Source organism: Dermacentor silvarum, chromosome 10 (genome assembly GCF_013339745.2).
Source record: "Dermacentor silvarum isolate Dsil-2018 chromosome 10, BIME_Dsil_1.4, whole genome shotgun sequence".
In the NCBI taxonomy this organism is placed as follows: Eukaryota; Metazoa; Arthropoda; class Arachnida; order Ixodida; family Ixodidae; genus Dermacentor; species Dermacentor silvarum.
Window position 1 is genome coordinate 139,082,664 of NC_051163.1, and position 14,422 is coordinate 139,097,085.

At 43.7% G+C, this 14,422-nt stretch overlaps 1 protein-coding gene across 2 annotated transcripts in view; it reads right to left on the reverse strand.

Moving 5' to 3' along the window:
• The window catches only part of LOC119430989 (agrin-like), a 412,147-nt gene that overhangs the window by 215,517 nt on the left and 182,208 nt on the right, over positions 1-14,422 (reverse strand). For both annotated transcript variants that reach the window (XM_037698455.2, XM_037698454.2), the window contains exon 2: positions 5,957-5,998. In XM_037698455.2, coding sequence (XP_037554383.2) covers positions 5,957-5,998 — 42 coding nt within the window. The remainder of the gene's footprint in view (positions 1-5,956; positions 5,999-14,422) is intronic.

Below are 14,422 nucleotides of genomic sequence, written 5' to 3' on the forward strand. Positions count from 1 at the left end.
AATGTCATAGTTTGCGCTAGCTTGCTTAGGTTTTGGGCTGCGGGTGGAAGTAGAATTGTGTTCCTAAGGTGTGGGAAGTTATAATACAGTTTGTGGAAAAGGGAAAGTTGTGAAATTTTCCTATGAAGTATTAGACTAGGGATGGTGAGGGATGATTTAATGCCACTTATACTTACATGCCAGCCATAGTTAGAAGCAATAAACACTATTCAGATAGCATTGCTGCTGCCTATGCCGTCGCACGAGTGACATTGGTATGCATGTCCTAATGGCGGGCTCACAAGATTCGTTGATGCGTAATGATGTTGCGTCAAACAATTTTTAGACAATCAGCAATCATTGACATGCATCGAGTGTGAAGCATGTTTCCATGTAGGAAAGTGTTCAGGAGTGACAGCAAAGGCGTTTAAGCAGATGAATGCGTAGTTGCAAAATGACTGGCAATGCATTCCTGTGCAAATCCTGACCATGGCAAGGGTGGAGCCGAGCAGTGTTCAGAAAATGCTAACCACATTGCTGCCCCTCTCCGATAAAATGGAATTAGTACTAGGAATGAAACAAACCATTGAGAGCATTCATAGTTCTGTGCAAATGCTCTCTGAACGTGGTTGAACAAGCAAGACCAGGCGATAAATAATCTTCAGAAAAGGGTGACTGAAGGGAAATCCAAGAAAAAAAGTACCTCGGTTGAAGAACTTGAGCAATATAGTAGGCTACAGAACCTAGAGGTTCACGGCATTCAAGTAACAACAAATGAGAATTTGTTGGCCGTAGTAAACTCTGTGGGTGAGCCACTGGGGCTACAAAAATTGACTGACTCTGACATGGATAGGATTCGTAGGATGCCTTCACGCCCCAATTGTGTGCCACCCATCATCATTCGTTTTGCCACTCGCAAGATGAAAGAGCAATGTGCGGCAAAGGCTAAGCTACTGAGAAAAAGAGAGTCGGATGTCAGCTTTTCCAAAAACTTGACACCGCTAAATAAGAAGCTTTTTTTATCTTGCACGTTCAAAGGCATTGGAAAGATGCTACAAGTTCGTTTGGGAACGTCACGGAACAGTGCTCGCACGCAAGAAACCAGGAAACTTTGCAAATAAAATTTCTACTCGGAGTGATCTCGAGAAGATGGTATAAGTGTTCTCGCCTGCATAACTTGCTGGCTTCTTCGATAAACTCGTAAAACCATGGAGGGTTCAATGTATAGTCCAGATTTCTTTAACCAGTACGTAAGACAGAATGCGTGGACACACAATGCGTTTTCTATGCTGCATTTCAATGCACGTAACTTGAAAAACAAGGGGGAACAAATTGAGTGCCAATTGGAAAAGATGTCATTGAAGTTTTATGCGTCACTGAAACATGGTTTGCGAGTGATAGGGATGCCTATTTGTTCAATGGCTACAGGGAATATAGTGTATTTCGCAGGTCGAGGTGGTGTCACTGTTTATACATAGGGGATCACGTTGATTGCTGTATGGAAAAAGAATACTCTGTGATTTCAAATGACTACGACATCCTTAGAATATCGTTTTGCAACACTTACCTGATTGCTATATACAGGCCTCCATCGGGAAATGCCACGCGCGTCTTTGAATATCTTGATCACGTTCTTGCATATCTGTCAACTTCTTCGAAAAAAGTTATAGTAATATGTGACCTTTTCTCAAACAGCCCTACAGAAAAAGAGTTTTCATCTCGTATGTCTAGTTATTGTTGCGAAAATCTCGTAAAATGTACCACGCGAATCACTGTTGCCAATGAGGCAATGCTAGATATTTGTTATAGAAATAGTGTGGAAAACAATTTAGCCTCTGGGGCTATCTATCGATGTCAGTGATCATTTGCCTGTCTTTTGTATCTTAGGAAAAAGAGTAAGGAAGAAAAAATATGATAAATGCTCTAAATTTAGAAGAATAGGTGAATCGAAAATGGATGTTTTCAAGCAGATCGTGCTTGATGCAGACTGGTCCGAAGTTCTGAGCGAAGACCACTCTTCGGTCTGTTTTTCAAGATTTTACGAAAAAATACTGGACTTATCCAACCAGGCTTTCCCGCTAGTTATATGGAAAAAAAGAAAAAGCTTAGGAAACCATGGATCACACCTTCAATTCATAAACAAATACAAGACAGGAACAAGCTGTTTCAAGAGTTCTTCAGACTGAATGATAGCGCGATAAATTCAATGAATATAAAAGGTATCGCAATAAACTAAACAAGGGAATCAGAAAGGCAAAATACAATATTTACGGTAATAAATTTGATGGCGTTGATGATTTCAATAAATTATGGAATATGTATAATGAAATGTTTCATTCAAAGCCCCTCATTTAATCCCTGATGAAATGAAATTTGCCGGCAAAGCTATCACAAGTCGAGACCTTTCCTACAAATGTAATCAGCATTTGCTAACTTGCGGTAGGAAATTAAATAATACGGTAAATGTTGACCCAAGCCGTTATATAAACAAATTGTTCTAACACTTTATACCTGGTGCCTAGTAGTGAATTCGAAATAATTAGCATAATTCAATCTATTAATAGAAAAAACTGCAGCTGGACCCGAGAGATTAAGGCTGATCCGATCAAAGCTGTAGCGTCAATGATTTCAGTTCCCCTGGCACACATTTGTAACTGCATTCTGACAGACGGACACATTCCCGATGAAATAAAAGTAGCACGCGTAACCCCTGTACACAGACGTGTAAAAAAAAGATGACTTAGGAAAACAGAAATTGATAGTACCCCAGTAGTTTGGATTAAAAAAAAAAAAACAAGTCCACTGAGCTAGCGCTACTAGGCTTCAAGAAAAATTTGTTGAGAATATTGAAAAACAGTTTACGGTGGGAGTATATTTAGATATTAAGAAAGTGTTTGACTAGTTGCTCACTCTATGTTATTAAATAAGCTACCCTGTTACGTCTTAAGGGGCCAGGCTTATCAGTTAATCAAAAGTTATCTAGAAAATCGCAAAGAGTACGTGAGATTAAACACCGGTTCTTCAGATCACAACATAATCCCAACGGGAGTACCACAAGGCTCGATATTAGGTCCCCTTTTATTTCTTTTATATTTGAATGACATCTGCAACATACCCCATACTGAGAAGATAGTACTTTTCGCCGACGATACAGACAGACAGACAACGAACTTTATTTGATCCTGAGGAGCCGACGATACAAATGTATGTTTTATAGTAAAAATTTCGAACAGGCCGAATTAAAAGCTAATGCATGGCTAAGAGAACTATCACTATGGTTAGATGCAAATGAGTTAGAGTTAAATACAAGTAAAACGAAATATGTCATCTTCCGAGCTCGAAACTCGCATATAAATAATAGTGTTACGATGGGGTGCGTTTATTTAACAGATGAATTAATGAAAAGGGGCCGCGCCGACAACGAGCCGCTACAAAGACAAGCGCACTTCATTCTCCTGTTCTTCCGTCCTTGCCGTAGCTTTATCGTACCAATAGTTTCAACGTGCGTTTTGAAGATGCAGTGCTTTGAAAGGACGAGCAGTATAAAGTTCCTAAGTGTATTTTTTCAGGAATTTTATCGTGGAATGACCACATATCCCACCTCCAAAGTGAGCTATCTCGAACAATTGGCGCACTATGTAAAATAGGTTCTTTAATTCCAAACATTAAAACCGGTTACATATCATGCATTAACTCAGTGCGATATACAATACTGCTTACTGATATGGGGCTCTACAACGGCGACCAATTTATATAAACTGGATGTTTTACAAAAGAGAGCTGTTCGTGCTCTTGAACGCGTCCGCTTCAATGATATCTCAATATAAAATGAGGTATAAATTAGTTCCTCCAAATCTTCTTTATACAGAGAAGCTCTCACTTTATATGTTCACGGAAATTAAAGAAAACTGGGTAAATTTTGAGTCTATCTATCTTCAAATGACCACAGCCCGCAAATTTCGTGCGATTAACTCTAAACTGCCTAAGATTAGAACTCATTATGGGATGCAAAGCTTGAGGTATAAAATTCCTAAGCTACTAAACGAAAAAGAAATGTTAGACTTAATAAAGTAATCGCCTTCGATAAAATTGTATAAAAGAAATATATGTAACGAAACATACTTCGTTGGTGTGATGTGCGGTTTTCATGCGAATTCTGTGTGTTTTTACATTGTAAATTCTTATTCATGCTAGTTTGAGCCCAATGAAAACTGTAGCGTTTTTATATTTAAGACACAATAATGAGCTATGTCTGCTCTTGTTTCCCAGTTCCTATGTTTCTTCCCGAATGCGTACTGTTGCAAATCGTTACGTTAAGAATTAAAATAGCAGTACAACAAATATGGTTAATTACGTGTTTTATTATTCGCCCAAAACTGTGTTGCTCATGCTGTTTTTATGGTTGCACATCGTTGTGCTTGTTTTTCTTAGCGTGCAGTGTATAATTTCTTTCTCAATTTTGCCTCATGAATTGCTTGTTCAAATCGCCCTCTTCTTTTTCCTTGTCTCCTTATTCTTACGCTGTCCCGATGTTTGCGTCGCTGGAGCTCAGAGTGTACAGGGGTCAGTGCCTCAGTCAGGCGCATGTTAGCGCCTTTAGTCCTGACCCTTCTGGTTTTCTGTAAGCAAACTAGAGAATTTGTGAATAAAAGAAAGACCTGTCCTCGATCATCTCGAAAAAATAATTAAGCCGGACATTAGCAGACATATACGCCATTTTAACAACGAAGTTGTCATACTCGTGTCTTCTTCGAACCGTTTTCATCGTCTCGGATAAACGCTATAAAAACGTTGCCTGGGGTGGCATGCTGTAGTAGAGAAGTGCGGAATAATTTTGACCACCTATAGGCGTCTTGAACGTCCGCCTAAATACACAAGCGTTTTTGCATTTGGCCCTCCTGGAAACACGGCCGCCGCGGCTCAGCAGCAAAACGCCATAGCCGCTGGGATTCAATTGGGGCCAATTCAATTGAAGCGTACAATGACGATGTAACTAGACGTGTCAAGAGTTCGGCGGAATGCTGTCTGTTCAGGTAGAAGCATAAGCAAAAATGAAACAGGTCACTGACCAATGTCAAAATAAGAATAATATGACGTTTATGGATCCTTACGGATCCCTTGTTCACGATGGAATGTCGGCTAAGCTAAAGCTTTTTAAATAACGTTGAGCACTTGACGCAAAGTTGGGGTGTACATGTGGTTTACAGTGTCAGATGATCTGTTGATTGTGTTATGTTTCGTTTGAATTATTAGTGATTCGAGATGGTGCCTCGTTGTCAAGTCCTTCTCGCGCGTTGTCCCAGTTCATGTCGTCAACCGTTTTCCCGGCATGCTCTGCGAGTGCATTTGTCGTTGTGTGGCCTTTGGCGACATCGTTCTTGTGACGCCTGCACAAATTTACGGTTTCGCCAATATACGCCGATTCACAATCGGCGCGTGAAATCTTGTATACCACGTCAGGAAAACGTGCTCGGGGTAAAGGATCCTTGTCGCTCATATCTTTAAGCTTGCTTGCTGGCACATGCGCGATTTGTATACCGCGTCTCTTAAAAACACGAGCTCACACCTCGAATATACGGGACATCAGCGCGCATCTGTCTCGATGCTGAAGCCTCCACGGCTTGTCTGTCTGCCTGCTGATTATTCACCGGAAACTTGGTTTTCCTCCGAATAAAATGCTTGGGGTAGCCATTCCTTATTACGTCCTCTTCAGTGATCTAGGGTATACGCGCTCACTTTAGGAGAAAAACAAACCAAAGGCACTTCCTGGATAGGAGGACAGTGTTGAATTGCGTTGTAAGAACGTCACACCTCTGCTCACACGCTAACATTGGCGGGTTTGTAGATTTGAAATTAAATCGATAGGAATAACGTCAGAACATTATACACATTACGACTCCCTTGATTTCCGTAAAGCGAGACGCCCGGCTACTCTGTCGCTAGTATTTCGCCGCGCCAGAAAAGCTGTGCAGCTTACCGGGAGAGATGCCGGAGTTGGCTTGGTGTTCATCAGTCACATCTGCAACAGAAATCCAGTGTGTTAGGTTCATGCGACGTGCACCACTTATTTATTTATTTATATGTTTGTTTTACTTCAAGGCCATCAGACATTACGTAGTCGAGTGGTTACTCTACAGAACAATAGCGTTACGTTGCAGTGGTTGTGAAGAAAATGCTGTGAATTACGTAACTAACATTTTATTGGGCGAATCTGTGCCCACGAATGCAAGTGACACTCAGAGCACAACGATAGCGGTGAGCAGAGACGGCGATCCTCGAAATCTCATCTGCACATAGGATGCGTCGGGTGCATGGCTCTAAGAACCTTCCAGAGTAATCGATGGTGCTCCTTAAATTCTACAGTATTCCCGTCACGCACAGAATTTTATTAGTCGAGCCTCGGTGACAACATAGACAACAGATAGAACCATCGATAACATAGGAGCAACTTCCGATACAGAAAAGCGCGTCTGGCGCTGAGCGATAACATTTGTTACCTGGAGAAATGCGGTCACCGGATAACGATAAACAAGTATGTTTGTCAATATAAAAAAAAACATAGGAGTTGTTCTATTTACACCATTTAATCAAGAAACAGTTAAGAGCACGAAAGAAAGTTTTAGAAAATATTGGCTAGCAAGCTCACAAAAGCTTCATGATTTCGGATTGGTACTAATGGCACGGGTAGACAACTCGAATCATTACGAACAGGCGGTATGTAACACTGCAGAGATGCAGTGGCTTTACATAAGGGGTATGCTAAAAATAAATGCAAATGCTTACATAAGGGATATAAGCCTTATGAATATGGTCGTAACGGCGTGGAATATAAAGAAGAGAAAAGACTAGCGGATCGCGCTGGCAAGGATGATAATATAGTTTGGGGACAAATGACTTACGCTGTGCATCGTAAGGCGTAAAGTAAGTGAATGTAGTCAACGATGTGGTTCGGTTGTAGTTATATTAGATTACACAGAATCAAATGAGCCGAGCCTTTTTGTACCATTTCGTCAAGCTTGTTTGTTACGGATGCCAAATTGGCATGGCATATTCGAGTTTTGCATGGATGAGTGCTTTGTATAGCATCCATCTGACAGATGAAGGTGATTTTGGGACGCTATGACGAAGCTACCCTAACTTTCGATTAGCTTTGTTGACAACGAAAGATTCCATCTTATATTGCTACTAACCTGAACACCGAGGCACTTGTAGGAGAACACACTGCCTAACGTGCATAATTTAGGTGGTTAACAGATAGAACAGTGACGTTTCTAGACGCATGCATGAATATACACTTGTTGCTGTTTAGTTGCCAAGTACACACATCGTTTAGGTAAAGTTGAAGAAGTGACACCTCGTTAGGACTCGATATTACTAAATATTGTACAATTACCAGCAAACAAATTAACACTGGAGGAAACACAGGATGGTAAATTATTACCGTGTGTAAGGAGAAGAAGAGGACCAAGGACCGTACTCTTACGTACAACCGAATTTACTACGCCTACGTTGGAGTTAGCTGAGACAAACTGAGAACCGTTAGTAAGACAAACTTCAATCCAGGAGGTTAACAGGTGGGAATCAAGCTTAAATAGTTACAGGTTATGTACATGAGAAGCTTGTAGCATTCTTTGCAAACGCTTTAAAGATGCCAAAGAATATAGAGTATGAAAAACGAATGGAAGTCCACAAAAGTGGGTAAATGCGAGGCCAAGATGGGCTTTGTAGTATTTAGCAAGGTATGCTTGTGAGTGAAATTAGTCTGTAATTAGAATAAGAATGTTTGTTATTTTATCTGTGTACTTTACACATGGATGCTAAAACACTGTAATTAAGAGATTGCTGGAAAATCTTTGTTAAGATGAAATAATAACAGCAAGTTGCCCTTTGCAGAAGCTTTATACGTTATTCTGGTCACAACCCGGCGCTGTGGACGGTCTTACTGACTTTATATTATTTGCAAAACAGCCGTAATTATTTTTAGCTTGGAACATTTCAGGATAGTAGGCCAGGTTACAATGCACTGAGCTAAATGAGAAAAGCAGTGTATTTCCTAATGCTTTAACGAAACGTAAATCAAGAAAGCGTATGCTCCTGGTCTTGGCCGGTAACTAGTGCATTATTAGAGACTGTTGGCTTGTCCTGTATCGGGCTAAACTGGGGTTTTACCGAAGACGTAAACGCGAGCGGCCTGCACAGTGCAGCCATGTGGTGGCGCAGAGCTCAACCAGACAAACCAGCTAATATTGCAGTGTATTGTACTTCGCTGCTCTTGTAAATTTTTGGCAGCAACACGATTACTCCACTGCTGAAAAGTTACAATGAATATTTTTCTGTTGAAATGAAAACATCTTGCACTTGCCTCCAAAATGATTCAAATTATTCATCACATTGTGCACATATCGAATAGCTTCAGTTTCGGCATTCGTTGAAGTTATAGCTTTGGGAATTCTTCCTTCAGTCTCTTCTTTTTTCCGCTTTGCTAAGTTAGCGCATACTGAGCTCGCTTCAGCGTAACCTTCAAATTTGTTGTCCTGGCTATAGCACTTATTCAAGAGATGAAGGCAAGACTTAAGGAAAAAGCTAGATATTCCTGATTTGATAAACTTAGTATGCCGAAACGTGATGTTCAGTACTGGTTGACAACCCTTCATCGATAGACTTGATCTTTCTAAAATAGTTGCTAAAAAATAAACATTCCTTTGATAATTCTTTGGCAGCTCGAGTTGGAAATGAAAAAACAAAAAAAAAACGTTTTGACAATTTTACCCCTTCTCGAGAGGAGGAAGGAACGTTGATTGTTAGAAATAGCAATAAACGTTCATTCCTCCTCCTCCTCTCGAGAAGGGGTAAAATGAATCAGAAATTTGCATGAAAATGAGAAGGAATTTACGCCCCTAACGCATGTGGGGTAGGGCACATAGGATAATGTTTTTTCCTCTATTTGCTGAGACCAATTTCGCAGATAACCAGTGCAATTGAACAACCATTGCAAATTCATGAACGATGAATGCACAATCAGCATAAATTAAAAGTTAATACAAAATTTGAAAACTATTTGCATATGAATAGCAGAGTAGATGGATTCCTTCATGTCCGGTTCGCATCACACAGAATAGGGTGTAGGAGGAATAGTTTCTACTACACTTTGCACTGATTACGGTGTTATTTACGCTCATTTGTGCGGCAATTTATTTTGCTATACATCACTCAATGACTATTTTCGACATGCAACAATATCAGCTTGCCGTTAAGTAAAACGTTGCGAGTTGCATGGTAGGCTCGCGCGCCCTGTTAGGTGGCTTTTTATTCGCAAGATCAGCGCCACTTTAGAATGCGGTAGGCAAGTATCCGTGGCAGGTTATAAGCATTACTAGCGGCGTCCCGAATATAAATGAGCCGCATTAATATTTTTACAAAGCCTATAAAAATGTAAGCGAACCTTGAAATTCAGGGTGCACTGCAGTAGTTTTCGACGTGACCGTGTTCGAATTAATGCTGATAGTGCCGATTACAATCCCACCATACACGCATTCAATAGAGTAAAAGGGAAATCATTTCCTACTGTTGCACACTATCTTAAGCAATTCATCAAGATTCGGGGAATACAACAATATAAAACCTCAGCGTAAATTCCGAGTGCAGTAGTGTATGGCCAGGGTTGTAGTCCATTAAACATTGACTGTCCTCCCCTATTGCTGGTGCGAAAAAAATCAAATATTGATGGTCTATCCCGGATTACTTGCAGGTAATTTTACACTACGCGTTGCGAGTGCTCCTGTCGGACACGACAGCATTAAATGTAATCATGGGCTTGTGCACCTTAACAAAAAAAAAAAAAAAAAAAAAAACACGACTATACTTGGTTTCAGTAGTTCCGTGCAGCAGAGCCAAGGCTACGCGACCCGTGAGCGCGGGTGCTTGCGCAGAAAGATGTATGCCACACTTCAGAAACCGTTGGAAGACTAAATGGCATTGACAAGTAGTCCTGTAGGCAGGTTTTTACTTGGAAGCTTCTCTGCAAGCAGCAGGGCCGTCTATTGCGCGATTTTGCTTTGTTATTTAATAAAATATTTATTCAGGCGCTATGACACTGAAGATAGGAACTCTGCTTGTTTAATGAAAATGTGGACATAACAAAAATTACTGCACAAAAAAAACGTGGCACTTTTGTGGGCTTTGCCACTATTCATGACGCTCCGGACTGCCTCTACGGTGCCATCTATTTTTCTTCTATCGACTTACGGTCGGGCTACTGGCAGATATGCGTGTATTACAAGGACCGAGAGAAGACTGCATTTGTTACACCTAACGGTCTTTATCAGTGCAAGGTGATATGCCTTTCGGTCTCTGTAACGTGCCAGCCACTTTCGCACGAATGGTGGACTCTTTGCTTCAGGGGTTCAATTGTCCACCTGTTTGTGCTATCCGGACGACGTCATCGTTTTGCCGCCCACATTCGACACTCATCTCGATCGTCTTTCAGCCATCCTTGACGTCTTTCGCCGGGCCGGTCTCCAGTTGAACTCTTCAAGATGTCACTTCGTTCGCCGCCAAATCACCGTCCTTAGACACCTCGTGGATGCCAGTGGCGTGCGACCTGATCCGGACAAAATTCGCGTCGTTATGAACTTTCCTGTCCTGAAGTCAACAAAGGACGTTCGTAGTTTCTTAGGGCTGTGCTCCTATTTCCGGCACTTTGTAAAGGATTTTGCGACCATTGCACGTCCCCTACCGACCTCTTGAAAAAAGGCGTCCCGTTTTCTCGGGGTTGTGATCATGCCACATCATTTTCTTATCTCATTACTCTCCTTACCACGCCTCCAATCCTGACCCACCTGCCTCAATGAAAGTTCGAACTGATGCCAGTGGTCACGATATTGGAGCAGTGTAAGTACAACACCAGCGTGGACATGAGCCTACGCCAGCCGACTTCTATCACCCGCCGAGCGCAATTATTCAATCACAGAGCCCGAGTACCATGCTCTTGTGTGGGCAGTTGCGAAGTTTCGTTCATACTTGTACGGACGCCCATTCTGTGCCATCAGTGATCACCAAGCTCTCTGCTGGCTATCCTCGCTCAAGCACGCCACGGGACGACGACTCGCTCACTGGGCTTTACGCCTCCAAGAACAAGAATGTCTACTCCGTGGTATATAAGACGGGACCATTGCACAAGGATGCAGATTGTTTGTCCCGCTACCCAGTGGAAGAACCGGTTGATCCGGACGCCATAGCTTCCGTTTTTTTCTGGGTCCCTGTTGCTTCAAATCGGCAACGAGCAACGCCGCGATCCTTCGTTACGAGCCCTCATCAACCGGTTGGAGTCCACGCCTGGTGAGGCCTCTCTCTGGATGTTTCACCTCAATGAGGGGACATTGGATTATACCGCCGCAATTTTGATCCCCGCGGTTCTGAACTTCTGCTCGTCAATCAATCACACGTGTGTTCGACTGTCCTCTGCCAACTTCACAACGCTCCTTTGGTGGGCACTTGAGCGTCTCGCGCACATACGACCGTATACGCCGTCGCTTCTTTTGGCCGGTGGTGGAGAAGCATTCAATCAGAAAAGTGCTCTACAGAAGCACTTGGGTGGTCTGCCTATTCCGGAAGTCCACTGAAAATGATCGCCGCTCGGGCCACCAAGGAGCGTTGAGCGTCTAGGGTAGAGCAGCCAAGCAGGAACCCAAGCCTCTCTTGTGGATAGGGGGAAGGGGGATGAAAAAGGAAGGCACTCGCCCGCTCCGTGAGGCGTTACGTTGCCGCTTGTGAGCCCTGTTAGCGCCGGAAGAAGCCCTCCACGCTTCCAGCTGGATGTCTACAGCCAATCGACGTCCCGCCCGAACCCCTTTTCCGCGTTGGTCTAGACCTTCTTGGGCCGTTTCCTCTCCTGGGCTTCGGAAATAAATGAGACGCCGCGAGCGTGTCGTTTCGGTCTCGTACGATGCATTCCGATGGGCTGCGTGACGACATTCCTTTTTTGTGTGGCCCCACGTAACCGTACAGCTATTTCCGCCTGCATGCAATAACGGTTTCTTCAGCCAATGGAAAAAACACTGCCAAATACATACCGGTAAATTAAAACATCGCCGAGACTTCCGGATCAGTCATAGGGTGGCAAGTGCAAATTGAATGTTCACAGCGCTGGTGTCATGCTGTTACCCGAACGCAGGCTTACTTCAGTCAGGAAGTATCGCTTAAAATTCGCAATCAGGCACCATGAATCGGTAACATAAGGCTTTTTTTTTTCTTTCTAACCCGCCGTGGTTGCTCAGTGGTTACGGTGTTCGGCTGCTGAGAACGAGGTGGCGGGATCGAATCACGGCCACGCGGCCGCATTTCGATGGGAGTGAAATGCACAAAACACTCGTTTACTTAGATTTAGGTCCCCGTTGAAGAACTGCAGGTGGTCCAAATTAATCCGGAGTCCACCACTACGGCATGCCTCATAATCAGATGATCGTTTTGACACATAATACCCCATAATTTTTGTTGCGATAGCAATTATATGGACTCTCCAAAGCGGATTTCTGCCGTCGGCGTCTTCGTCGCCGTCGCCGTTGCCGGGAGGTACCGTATGACGTCAACGGAGATGAAATCGTCGCCGCGCTCCGGACGCTGTATGTGCGAGTGAAAGGGCGCGAGGGACGCGCACTTTAACGGGGAGCGAACGCACGTCGGAGAGAAAACGCGCTTTCGGCGCCGTGCTCCCTGAAAGGCTGCGTCTCTTTCCTCCGTTACAATCACCATATATAGAGAGCAAACGCGACCTCTACCGTGACGCGAAATGCTATGGGGGTACGAGCGGGAGGGAGGGGAGGAGATGTTTAGCTGCGGCACCAAATGCGTAATTATATAAAAACGTTGCGAGGCGAGAAGGTAGGCAAGATTTCCGGCGCTGCTCGACGAGTGTCCCAGTCTGATCTCGTTGGAAACCTCCGAGCCGCCTCCAGAGGCACCGGCCACAGTCACCAACGCCACGCGCGTTCGGTGCGAACGCGGATAAAACGCCGATGGTGTCGACAACAGTTCAGCGCGTTGCTGGTGCTGCTGCATGTCCAAGTTTATACAGCTGATAAAACTACTCGATAATCCTTACTCCGTATAACTCTCTAATAATTTGCTATCGCAATTGATGCTTCGCCTTTCGGGTGAAACTGCGACATTCCTTTTTTTTAATTTGACCATGCGCGCCACACCAGTACAATATATGTTCAACATTCCACCCGGTTTGTGCAGTCGACAGTACGGCAAGTGTCCGACATGAGACTCGTAGCAAGCTCTGCGCCTATCGCTCGAGCGTTAGTTCATGGAGGCATGTTCGTCAACACAACTACTTCCAGTCTTTCCCACAAACTGCTGAAGTGCTTCCTTTAACCAACTTTCTCGCCCAGAACACGCGCAACAGTCCCTCGAACTGAGGAAACTGCCGCGGATCACGTACTCACTTCGCACACCTGCCCTGCGTTAATGGCGGCACATCTTGGAACGCAGCTGGGGTGAGGGTACGCGCATGCGCATAGCTGAATGGGAATAAGGTTCATTGAACAACCATTGCAAATTCATGAACGATGAACACACGATCAGCATCAACGTAAAAGTGAATGCCAAATTTTACTAATATTTGTACATGTAAAGCAGAGTAGATGGATGTCTTCATATCCGGCTCGCGTTACACTGATTAGATGAGAAAAAAAATGAGTACACTTTACACTGATTGCGGTATTATTTACACTCTTTTATCTGGCATTTCTATTTGCTATACCTCCCTCACAAACTATGTTTATTCTTTCTTCCATAATTTATACTTCCACCTATATAAGTGTGTCTGCTTGCAGTTAGGTTGAACGTTGCCAGTTGACGTGTAGGGTCACACACTCTGTCAAATGGCTTTTTATTCGCGAAATCAGCACCACTGTTGCTCGTAATTACTTGATAATGCGGTAGGCCGCCATCCATAGCCGGTTATAAGCGTTACGGGAGTCCCGAATGTAACTGTGCCGCTGAATAGCGGAATATAGTCCATCGTTTTCTACCTTTGAATCGAATGCCAATGAGCAGGGACCAGGATATTACTACGAGAGAGACATACAGCCTGGAGCAGACGACGAAGAAGACGGTTCTCTCTGGTGCTGGTGGCTGTCCACCATCTTGGCTACTGTGTCTCTCACATACTGTAAATACAATAGTCCCGCCTTGTGTCGTTTTACGTAACATCTTTGTTGTGGAAGTGCTGGGTAGTTCCCTGTTTCGATCACGGAGCTCCGCAACGGCCGCCTCATCACGCTTGCGATCATGTCAGTCAGTGCAGGCACATCGTGTTCACCCCCTCCCTGCCCCTCCCGTGGCTCCCACCTACATCGTTCTGCCTCCTGCTCGTGATCCTGGCGTATTTTCCGTCCAGGATGGGGTTGACGTCGACAAATGGCTCAACCTTTACGAA